General features: G+C 38.1%; 3 protein-coding genes across 3 annotated transcripts; 1 reads left to right on the top strand and 2 right to left on the bottom strand.

Moving 5' to 3' along the window:
* The first annotated feature begins 395 nt into the window (after positions 1 to 395).
* rhd (Rh blood group, D antigen) lies at positions 396 to 4,308 on the top strand. Its single transcript, XM_067613572.1, has 10 exons — positions 396 to 706; positions 1,065 to 1,251; positions 1,515 to 1,665; positions 1,810 to 1,957; positions 2,093 to 2,265; positions 2,452 to 2,589; positions 2,673 to 2,800; positions 3,068 to 3,147; positions 3,394 to 3,467; positions 3,652 to 4,308. The coding sequence occupies exons 1-10, from the start codon at positions 556 to 558 to the stop codon at positions 3,676 to 3,678; spliced, it is 1,257 nt and encodes a 418-aa protein (XP_067469673.1). The 5' UTR covers positions 396 to 555; the 3' UTR covers positions 3,679 to 4,308.
* tmem50a (transmembrane protein 50A) lies at positions 3,899 to 7,619 on the bottom strand. Its single transcript, XM_067613577.1, has 7 exons — positions 7,506 to 7,619; positions 6,846 to 6,951; positions 6,544 to 6,656; positions 5,944 to 6,011; positions 5,073 to 5,165; positions 4,764 to 4,824; positions 3,899 to 4,654 (listed from the first exon to the last, which is right to left on the bottom strand). Exons 2-7 carry the CDS (start codon positions 6,945 to 6,947, stop codon positions 4,609 to 4,611), a joined length of 483 nt encoding a protein of 160 aa, XP_067469678.1. The 5' UTR covers positions 6,948 to 6,951; positions 7,506 to 7,619; the 3' UTR covers positions 3,899 to 4,608.
* A 1,041-nt stretch (positions 7,620 to 8,660) lies between these two features.
* mgst3b (microsomal glutathione S-transferase 3b) lies at positions 8,661 to 10,710 on the bottom strand. Its single transcript, XM_067613579.1, has 4 exons — positions 10,458 to 10,710; positions 10,208 to 10,330; positions 9,842 to 9,914; positions 8,661 to 9,012 (listed from the first exon to the last, which is right to left on the bottom strand). The coding sequence occupies exons 1-4, from the start codon at positions 10,581 to 10,583 to the stop codon at positions 8,912 to 8,914; spliced, it is 423 nt and encodes a 140-aa protein (XP_067469680.1). The 5' UTR covers positions 10,584 to 10,710; the 3' UTR covers positions 8,661 to 8,911.
* Between the last annotated feature and the right edge of the window lie 24 nt (positions 10,711 to 10,734).

The raw sequence follows: 10,734 nt of genomic DNA, 5'->3' as shown, positions 1-10,734 counted from the left end.
GCCCCAGGGCCTTGTATGCCATCTATGTTTGGTTACCACGTTAAATTATGTGCCTAGTGTGAGCGTGTATTTGACAAAAGGGTGTCTTTGGCAGTTGCCTATAATATAATTAACTTTACCTGTGGCTGGTTTGTTCAGTATTGTCTGTTGGACCATAACAAAGTGGCTTAATTAATAAAAGGATAAAAGTAGAGCGAGAATATGTAAGGTGAAGTGACCTTGATCATTTTCTTAGCTGAAATATAAAAGGAATTTTCAAATATTTAAAAAGAAATCTGTAAATTTATATTTTTAGGGCATGAATAAGCAGTTGACAAATTTCCTGTTTTATTTTTTGGTTGTTGTTAGTTTTGTTATCGTTTTTTTGTATATATGGCAAAAAACAAAAAATAGCTAACGGGCTCACTAAAATATACAAATATGCGTATTCTGTATTTGTGCATCATGGGATATTTTTCAGATGGGGCCTTTGGTAAGGTCTTGCGGTTGCGCCCCTTTTCAAAGGGCCAGGGCGACACATGCGTCAGTTGAAAGAGAAGTACGCAAAGATCTGCAATGGCTCCGCGGTACGCACCAAGTCTGCGCTCCCGTTTGGCACCTTTTCTGCTTTTCCTGCAGATAGGGTTCATTGTTATATATGCCTTTTGCACTGAGATTGAAAACAACGTACAAAAAGATAGGACTACATTCAGCAACTTTTACCCAGGTGAGTTTGTTGTGAGTTAGGAGTGGGAATGGTGAGGGTACAATGTATAGCATTTCAAGTTTCATCTGAAAAGCCCATTAACGAAGAAACTATGTTTAAACTAACGTCGTATAGAAACTTTAAAAAGCAAAACAAAGTAATACAGAATCCAAGAGTATTGGGGAGGGGCTGCAGTTATTACTGTTGGCCCTTGATAAGCTCATAGAGTTGGCTCAAACTTTAGGACCAGATGACTTTGTTAAATTGTCTCATGAAAACTGGGCTGAAATACAGCAGAAAATGACTGTATATAAGATCATATAGGACTGTATTGTGGTTCAGGTGTCTGACAGTTTTTAAGTCTTCTCCTCTTTTGCAGAATTCCAGGATGTGAATGTGATGGTGATTCTAGGTTTTGGCTTCTTATGCACTTTTTTAGTGCGGTATGGCTTCAGTGGCACAGGGTTCAACCTCCTTGTGGCTGTCATGGCCACCCAGTTGGCAATTATACTCAACGGCATTGAGTCCTGGTATTACAGAGGGAAGATCAGGCTAGATTTGAAAAGGTACAGTGATCATGTTTTAATTCTGATAAGCGGATCTCTTCTGGATCCATTTGTCCTTATACAGTATGTGTGTATGGCATATAGCAAAAGATAAAGTTACATGATGGAACAAAGGTAACTTAAAACATCAGTTAAATGTGAAAATATTAGGAACATAATATTGTAGGATATCTTTTCACTCCTAACTTTTATTATATATATATATATAATATATATATTATATACTTACATATATATTATTATATATTATATACTATACATAGCTTGGTGGTTGCTGAGATGTGTGCATCTTCTGCACTCATTGCAATTGGAACTGTGGTGGGGAAGACCAACCCTGTCCACCTCATCCTCATCGCCCTGCTGGAGGTGTCAGGGTTTGTCCTGAATCAATGGCTCCTCCAGACTCTGCTGAAGGTGAGCAACTTTTAACACCCTTCAAGACAAAAAAATTCACACCACACTGTACACACACACACACTGTGCACGCTACTCAAGTAAATAATATGATTATCCTGCTTTTGTTGGTAATTTGCTAATGATAATGTTTCCTGATTCTAGGTCCGGCTTCTGAACAGCATCATGCTGCTTCACATCTTTGGGGCCTTCTTTGGGCTCACGCTGACGTGGATCCTGTATCGGAGAGGATCAGAACAGCAATTTGAGAAAGAGACATTTGACCGCAAAACAGGATTATTCTCCATGTTAGGTGTGTTGTCTTTCTGATGTTACTGTTAAACAGGGCTGTAGGGGGGAGTACAAAGCAAGCATCCACCTTGGTGAAGCGTCTCTGAGAAAGAGAGCAAACCTCTTACTCCTGTTATCTGTTGTTTCTGTTCTCCAGGGGCCGTGTTTCTGTGGATGTTTTGGCCCAGTTTTAACGCAGTCCTTGTGGATGACCGTATTCCTGGGAGGAAGCTAGGGGCAGTGTGCAACACCTACCTGGCCCTGGCTGTTAGTGCTGTAACAGCAGCTGCTGTGTCTGTGCTCACCAGTCCCAAGGGAAAACTAAACCCAGTACGTCTGACATTTAATATGTTAGCACAATATTATGCTCTTTCATGTATAGAGTCACTAATGGCTGGAGTAGAAGGACTGATACCTGTTTTAAGACCATGACAACCACCAATAAATCTTATCAATGTGCTTCATACCAGCAACATCTGATCTACAATGGGGCTTATGTCTTCACTCCTCTATTAGATCCATATGCAGTCTTGTATCCTTGCTGGCGGTGTTGCTGTCGGGGTTTCCATATCAGCAGTTCATCAACCGTGGCAGGCCATGACAATCGGATTCACTGCCGCTGTTGTATCAACCATTGGATTCCGATACCTCAAGGTTTGGATCACCACATGAAGACATTTAACCCTTTGATTTAATAATCCAGTCATCACAACTCCTCATAACCTCTCATCTTCCAGATCCACATGCTGCTCGCGTTTCAGTGCCATGACACCTGTGCTGTTCTGAGCACATATGGGCTCCCTGGTCTACTGGGATGGCTGGCACATCTCATCCTGCAGCTTATAGACTCTGATAACCACACAATGTAAGAGTGTGCTATCATGTCATATGCATATTAACACATAAACACACTAAAGGTGTAACACAATATTATGGTCTTTCACAATACCTTTGTATTCAGGAAGGCCTTTTCATCTTAACTCTTATTATTTTCTTTGTGTTGTGTGTTCTATGTTATTAATACTGTAGCACTTTGAGTTTCATTATGCATGAAAAGTACAGTACAAATTAACTGTATTATTATGATTATTATTATTATTATTATTATTATTAATTGGTCTTTCATTTGCAGGGCAATCAGGTTTGCTGTGTTTCACATTTCTGCTCTCCTCATCACCATAACTCTGAGTCTGTTGACAGGAATCATTACTGGTAAGGTTTTGATTATCTGCACATTTGTACAATCATACAAGAAGATTGTTTTTTTTTTGCATTATCCTGTAGTAACTTAATGCAATCGAAAGTGAAATATTACCACAAGATTCAGTACATTTTTATTTTATGTTAAGTTTTCATTATTTTTGTGAAATCCAGGAGTCACCTGAAGTTGCCTCTTTTTACGGCATGTAAACACCTTTTACTCAGGTTGACTTATGACTTTTATGTCACCATTCAAAGGGCTGCTGCTGAAGTGGAACTTCTGGAGACCCCCTCAAGACAACAAATGTTTTGATGATCAGGCTTTCTGGGAGGTTGGTGATCAAAATTAATTTTTTAACAAGGAAACAAAACATCCACCAGAAGATAATTCACTGTACTGTAAAAAATATTATTAATTCTAATTATCTACAGGGATAATAACCAGAAATGCACTTGGAATTTTTCCTTTCTTCAAATGAATAAGACAGCACTGAACAAAATATCTCTGTTTTGCAGTTTCCCCATCTTGTAGTGCGCAAGTAAGAAGATGGAAAAAGAAACAGACCAAGTCTGATCCTGGAAGTACAAACCTTTTTTTTGCATTCATTCATGTCAGTGTATATAATTTCATACAATATATTACATTCCATACGATACATTTATATCATGTATATGCAAAGTAGTTATTAGATGTTTTTATGTGTGCAAGACTGGGACAAAAAGCAAGGTTGAGATGTGGAGGAATATAAGACTCATTTACTGCTCCGTTTGTTTCTGTTTAATGCTGCCATGGATGTTACACGAGCAAATCGATGTGTTGCAGTCAAACACATCTCCAGTACATAAATAACACCCTGCAGTTGTGAAACCTTTGTTGACTTTAGGTCAGCAGTGTAAGCTAATTAACCTTTAACAATAAATCTGGATCACTGCAACATTTTAAACCTGATGTAGTGTTATTTCAGAGGAATACAAACAGTCCCACATGATTACATTCAGTAAATATGTGTGTGTACAGTAATGTGAAATATGCGTTTCTCTCAATGATATTTTGTACCATGATAATTTGATATTTCCACTCTACAGACAAATAAATGTCAAATTAAAGGATGTCATAGAAGTCAGTATACCCAAAAGAAATGTGGACAGTTCAGGGAAGTATAGCTCCCAAAATACACATTTTGTTATACACAAGTTGTAAACCATTATACCAACATGGCTATGCAGTCTGAGTGCAAACAGACACTTAAAAGAGGTGCCACATTTGAAAATATTCAAACTTTCAAGGAATCTGTGAAAATTTGTGCTTAGATATGATTTAGCCTTTTTATACAGCAAACAACATAAATTAAATGTGTTAATCTGAAAGCTAAAAAAGTCTCTATATAAAGTGGATAACCACTAAAGCATATTGTCTCATACAATATAGAAAGCAGAGTGTTTAACAGTGGACAAACAGACACACAGAGTCCATTACTGCCACAGATCTTCTGTACGTCCAAACTTGAAGACCAAACCCCTAAATCAGGAGAAACGATGGTAATGTCAGCAACACAATTTGCAAAATACCTGTGCTGAAGTGTAAGCAAGGGTTGGAAATAAGACGCCGCTTAGGACTATTAACTTACCCGAAGAAGATGAATGCATTTTGGAAGAAAATGGCAATACCAGGGTACACAACAGGCTTCTCTGCAAAAGACAACAGGTTGACAGAGCTTAAATAATGAGGCAGTATGTATTATTTTGCACAATAGCACACCAGAACTATATCAAATTTGATTCACTTTATCAAGCATAGTATGTATATTCAGTTACTGCATCAAATTGGCTTATCTTTGATCACTACAGTTTTCAAAAAACACTGTAAGAGCCTCTCGTTGTCACACCGCAAAAACTATACAGTAGGTGCAAGTTGAAAGCAGACAAACAGGACTTACGAGGCACTACAAATCCTCCAAACAGAATCCACATGGAGGCAATGAGGGAGCCAAAAGCCAGCATGAAGCCAATGAAGAGCCAGACACGAGCGCCTGCAAACAAAGATAAGAAAGGGCGGGTTACTGGGTGACTCCACACAGCACTTCTTAAAGGTTCACCTCCACTCAACCGCAAGTTTTTATTATTGTTACTTCGCTTGGATGGTTGAGCTTCACTGTGCAGAATTATGTATGTGCAGAGTTGAACACTAGAAAGCTGTTTCCACACTCATCTACTGAAGGGGGAAAGTTTCTCTGTGCTCACCGTAAATCTGAGATTAAGACGTGTATGTACAAGCAGGATTTGTGTCATCGCAACCAGTTTGGAGCCAATAGTGGTCCAATATGCAGCTTATAAGAATGTAATGTGGAAACATGGAGCCTTCAGCGCACATACACTGAGAAAGGACTTTTCAGTGAAGCTGAAGACATCTTGTGTCCAGCAGTTAAACTTTTGAAAAGAAAAATATGTGCATATTCATAGATTTTGGATTTTCAATGAGGGACAAGGAGAAGATGTTATTTTAAGAATTTTTAACTTTTTTGTCGAAAAACCGAATTAGACACAAATGATCATTTACGCACAAAGAGTATTTTTACGTGTCTGGAGGGGATCTTTAAAGGTTTGTGTTTTACAGCCTGTACTAAATGTTGTAATGGTCATACATACAGTCTGAAATTAAGACATACTGTAAGTACTGCAACCGGATGTAACAGTATCAAAATATTCAGTTAGCCAGTAAAGAAATGGGAAATGGAGAAAATTAAATGTTTGTGGGGAATTTAACTCATAATATCCAGTAGTTCACCATATGTTTCCTATCATACACACCTGTCTGTCCCATGCAGCCTTCGCTGTAGCTGTCTCCTCTCACTTGGCCATTTGACACAGCATTTATCCTAGATGAATCAAAGAAAGAAGAAACTTTAAATACAAACATATGATAAGCTACAGAAGCTGTTTTAGAAGCTGTCAGCCACATCTTGTGGTCTTCCTAAGCGAACGGATATTCTCAGTTGTCATGGATATGGTTTAGTTGTTATCACATGACCTAAAGATGGAATTTTGGTCATGTGACTTTGTTCTGTGGACACTAGACGTAAACTAGTCACCGCATCGACTGGGAAGGGTTCAAAGTCATCAACAAGGAGTCAGTGGATGGTTGGAAAAAGATTAAGGAGGCCATCTTTGAACAGACAGTTCAGAGACAGTGTTAACAATCTCACCCCATAACAACTGTTATTATGTGACCGAAATTCCATACTGACGTCATGTGACAACATAAACATGAGATGACAACTGAGCTACAGACAGCTGAAAGCTTCAGAAACACCAAGTAAGTGGACCTTGTGATGAGAATGATTTTTGTCAAAATCAAGGATTCAATATTTCATGAAACAGGAATAGTTTGCAAAGTCATGTCATATTTACATGAGAAAAGCCACCGTGGCAATGACTCCACAAGTGTGATAAGCGTGATGAAACTGTCCCTCATCAGGATATTTCACTGCTGCATCGATGATGATCCACCAACCGGTGAAGAACTGCAACGAAACAGGATGCAAAGTAAGCCTGAGGATCTCAATGACCATTATGGTGACATGTAAAGTTTTAATGAGAATGTGTAATATATAACTCTTAAACAGGAATTCACAGCTGTGCATAATAAATTGCAACTAGAGGCAAGGCTACATACAGTGTGTATGCCCTAGCTGGGGAAATAAGTGACATACCAGGACTCCAGCAGCTATAGATGCGATGGTGTTTCTTCTTTCACCCCAGTCCACATTGCACTCACAGTCTCCGCACCGGATCCCGTCCAGAAATCCTGACATGACTCTGGGAAAACAGCGTCAGGTCGAACAATGACAAAAGTGAAAATAACATTAGAAACTTATAGAAAAACTCCGTCATCTCGACAACACATGCGTCCATTATATATACTGACCAACATGTAACAGCCAAATACAATATCCACCAAAAAAAAAAAAAACTTATATCGGAATTCACAAACAATGAATATCTTTGTGCGCAATCGCTGTACAGTAAGGATGATGCTCAGCTTCCTGACTCCCACACAGACCAACAACAGCGAGATATTCAACCGCAAATGATCAGTGACATCTACTCGACAACAAGGCTGTCGACGTATCCGCCTCAAAACAGTGGAAACACGCCGTTTATTTATAAAGCAGGTCAAAAAACACCAGAGTGTCGTCGGGCTCTTTTGTTCATCGCTTTGGCACTAGCTATCATTTCCTTGAAGGTTCCTTCTCGCTACGAAGTCGCTGAAAATAATAACACAACTCAAACGACAACGGTGTTATCGAGGAAAAACATACACCTCGGTGGCGTTGCTCTAACACAATGTCATTTTAAAAGGGAACTGTTACCTTATATTTTCGGTTTTTGATGTGCACCCCCTGGTTAAGCTCGACTTTGCTTCCGAAAGAGCTCGGTCATGCACATGCGCAGTTCACCCCACACCCATTTGATGAAGTGAACCTCTGAGACGCTGTTGATGTTGGTGCCTTCAGGTGTCGTGGGACAAAATGGTTATGGACGAGTCAAGAAGTGGTAGCTATATATGGGTTGTAGGGATTTTTAACATCGTTAACCATAAAACAGCGTACAAGAAGGGAGTAAAATCATGCTGTAAACAGTTCATACTAAAAGTGAAATATAAAACAACACACATGAACACGCTTTTTCTAGTTTAATACAATATTTCAGCATGGAATTCTGAATATCTGCGCAAATGTTAAAAATGCTCGCCAAACTTTACAACTTTGCATAAGTATAGCACAAGTAAAGTTACTTATGAAGATATTGCAAACTGCAACAAATGCTGGACTCAAACAATAAACATGGAAATACTTTAAATAGGGGTTCAGGGATGTTCGTGGTGGCAGAGAAAGCAGCAACATATGTAAAAAGTGGTGTTTATTTATTCATTTATTATTTAAAAAAAAAAAGTTTACACTTTGGTTATCTCAGTGGAAGCAACTTTCCTGAGACAGTCATCAGAACATTTTCATTACATTTTCTGTTAGGATGATCTACAGATTGGCTTGGAGGCATTTGGGGGATTAGTGACAGAGACATCATGTGTGAGTCACATGGGGCATTCATGCCTGCTGCTGACCCTTTATTATTTACACTCTATAATCCTTGCAACTGTGATCAGGGTATAACAGAACAGGGGTTCCAATCCTTTTTGATTCGTGACCGTTTGGAAAGAAGCAGCGAATAGTCTGCTTGGGACAAACTGTCACTGGTTGCACACATCTACCAGTTGTGACCTATTCAACCAAAGACAGACTTATTTTCCATTGTTTTATTTGAACACTGTACATTGATAGAAAAATAATAAGAAAAAAATACACTAATTCTCAAGAATAAAATGGAAACATAAAAATAAACATAACTTCGTGAAGCCTAAGTATGATTTTTCCTTATTTTCCTCATCTGAAGACTCTTCAGTTTTATCTCACCATTCCTTGTGGCAGTTTGTACCCACTGCTATAGAGATTACACTTGGGGCTGTATCACCAGTCAACATGTATTTTATTGTTGTTGATTACATTGAATATACATTCACAATCAATATTGCAAAAAAAAAGACATCAACTATTAAGTTAGTGGTCCATAAAATATTATGTTGTGCATCATAATTTGAAATTAGTAGTTCAACAAGCTGTACAGCTACTTTATAGTTGATAGTCTACATTTCAAAGTACCATGCGAGCCAGTATAAATGAGTAAACACTTCAGCCAGATGGGCAAATACAAGATGATCTTAAAAAACTCCAAGCAATTGCAAGGCTACAGATATGGAAAGGATGATGACTCCAAAGTATCCAATGTAGCCATAGGCACCATTCATCCTCTTGGCTGGATCTGGAATAAAAACATAAAAAAGCATAATGCAAACTTAAACCAAGGCAGAATTATTTGAAACTTATTAATACAATTAAGTATGAACAGTGAATACAAATTTTGTTCACGAGGGACATTTGATTTTAAAATTTTAATCGTCTAATATTTTGTAGCTAATACATGAAAGTGAATTACTTGTTTTATCACCATTTAACTTCAGCAATTACTGTAATTTACTTTTTAACACATAAAACTCATTTATGAATGTATTAGCTGCATAACCGTTCATTCATAACCTATGATACACATGTCCATATCTTGTGTAAATTATTGACAAAACTAGCAATAAAGAAGAGCCAAAAAAAAAAAAAAAGTTCAGAAAATCACTGTTCTGTAACCTCTGTGACACCTGAACTTTAGCCTTTACACACCTAATGCTACAGTGTTATGCTGCCTTTTCTTCAAAATTACAAAAATGGTATCTTATTATGCATCAATGATATGGTCCTATTATACTGCTGAGTATGAGAGTAAATATATTGTCTATTTATCAGCAGTGCAGTGATAGGTTTGACTGTTACCTTTATACAGTGATCATTACAAAGCAAACAACTAGGAACAAACTATTATATTTTCAGAAGTGTGTGTTATTCCTAAAAAGGCTCTATCCTGATATAACTCCACATCATAATATACTGCAATAATATTTCCAAATATACACATAGTACTCTGATGCTACATTGGTCTGTATTATAAATTTATTCAACCTTGAAATGTATATAAAATCTTTTTTGTGGGTAAATTGAGTTCAAGTGCGTCCTCACTTCCACTAAACCAGTGTCAGTCTTACCTCCAGTGTAGTAGCCCCAGGCGTAGGACAACCTGCTGGTCACCCAAATAGCCCCCAGCACAGATGCTGATAGCTGAGTATATAAACACAGAATCAGAGTCAATGGGAGAGAACAAGGGTGATTTAGTTTAATGAAAATGTGCTTAATCATTGTGACACTGTTTTTTAGCCTTGACTGTTATCTGGTGATTCATGCCAAAGGTCATGAGGAATGTTTGCCCCTCCCACACGTTTGACATGATGAGTTGTAACAATTTTTGTGGACATTAATATTCACTTCTATGCCCAAAAAGTACAGCAAAAGACTAAAGACAACACAGAGAAATTATGGTTGTGTATAATTAAGTGTATAAAAATGATACATACTGGATAGACAAGAGCTGCAATGGTCTGGAAAACAAGCCATTGAGGGTAAACCTCCAGGGTGTTCTGATGTGCTCTCTGGATGCAGTTGAATACCTGTTCCTTATCACTGTACATAGTGGGATACTGCAAAGTAAAGCAAACGTTAATCATGCAAAAGAGCAAGAAACACAGTAAAGTGACCTTTAAACAATTTTGAGCGTCCAATTCTAACTTTTTTCAATATTTTCCTCTTAAGTAAAATTTTAACTACCTTAACATCGTACTTCTTTCTGGCAGCCCCAACCTTGACCGCGAGATAGCCCAGCATTATCCAGCTGTAGAGGTAAGTAAATATGACATATCCAAAACTGGACGGTAACACTGTCAGAATATCCATCTCCTGTCGATACTTAGCCTGCTTTTCAAGCTGCAGGTGTACAGAACACGACAGCGCGCAAACGAGACGAGTGGAGAGGACGCGACTCTGCTTTAAAGCGTTGTGTAAAAGGAGGAAGCAACTAACGTAAACAGAGCTGAGGTTATATAAA

Source organism: Thunnus thynnus, chromosome 16, assembly GCF_963924715.1.
Source record: "Thunnus thynnus chromosome 16, fThuThy2.1, whole genome shotgun sequence".
NCBI lineage: Eukaryota > Metazoa > Chordata > Actinopteri > Scombriformes > Scombridae > Thunnus > Thunnus thynnus.
The sequence above is the reverse complement of the archived record's forward strand: the minus strand, read 5'-3'. Positions and strand labels throughout refer to the sequence as shown.

Coding starts and splice junctions, on each gene's coding strand:
- rhd (XM_067613572.1), top strand. CDS start 556: ATGGCTCCGCGGTACGCACCAAGTCTGCGCTCCCGTTTGGCACCTTTT. Junction 2,590..2,672: donor TTGGATTCCGATACCTCAAG/GTTTGGATCACC, acceptor CTCATCTTCCAG/ATCCACATGCTGCTCGCGTT. Junction 3,468..3,651: donor ATGATCAGGCTTTCTGGGAG/GTTGGTGATCAA, acceptor TCTGTTTTGCAG/TTTCCCCATCTTGTAGTGCG.
- tmem50a (XM_067613577.1), bottom strand. CDS start 6,947: ATGTCAGGATTTCTGGACGGGATCCGGTGCGGAGACTGTGAGTGCAAT. Junction 4,825..5,072: donor TGGAGGATTTGTAGTGCCTC/GTAAGTCCTGTT, acceptor TGTCTTTTGCAG/AGAAGCCTGTTGTGTACCCT. Junction 4,655..4,763: donor AATGCATTCATCTTCTTCGG/GTAAGTTAATAG, acceptor CTCCTGATTTAG/GGGTTTGGTCTTCAAGTTTG.
- mgst3b (XM_067613579.1), bottom strand. CDS start 10,583: ATGGATATTCTGACAGTGTTACCGTCCAGTTTTGGATATGTCATATTT. Junction 10,331..10,457: donor GAAAGAAGTACGATGTTAAG/GTAGTTAAAATT, acceptor TTTACTTTGCAG/TATCCCACTATGTACAGTGA. Junction 9,915..10,207: donor TTGCAGCTCTTGTCTATCCA/GTATGTATCATT, acceptor TTATATACTCAG/CTATCAGCATCTGTGCTGGG.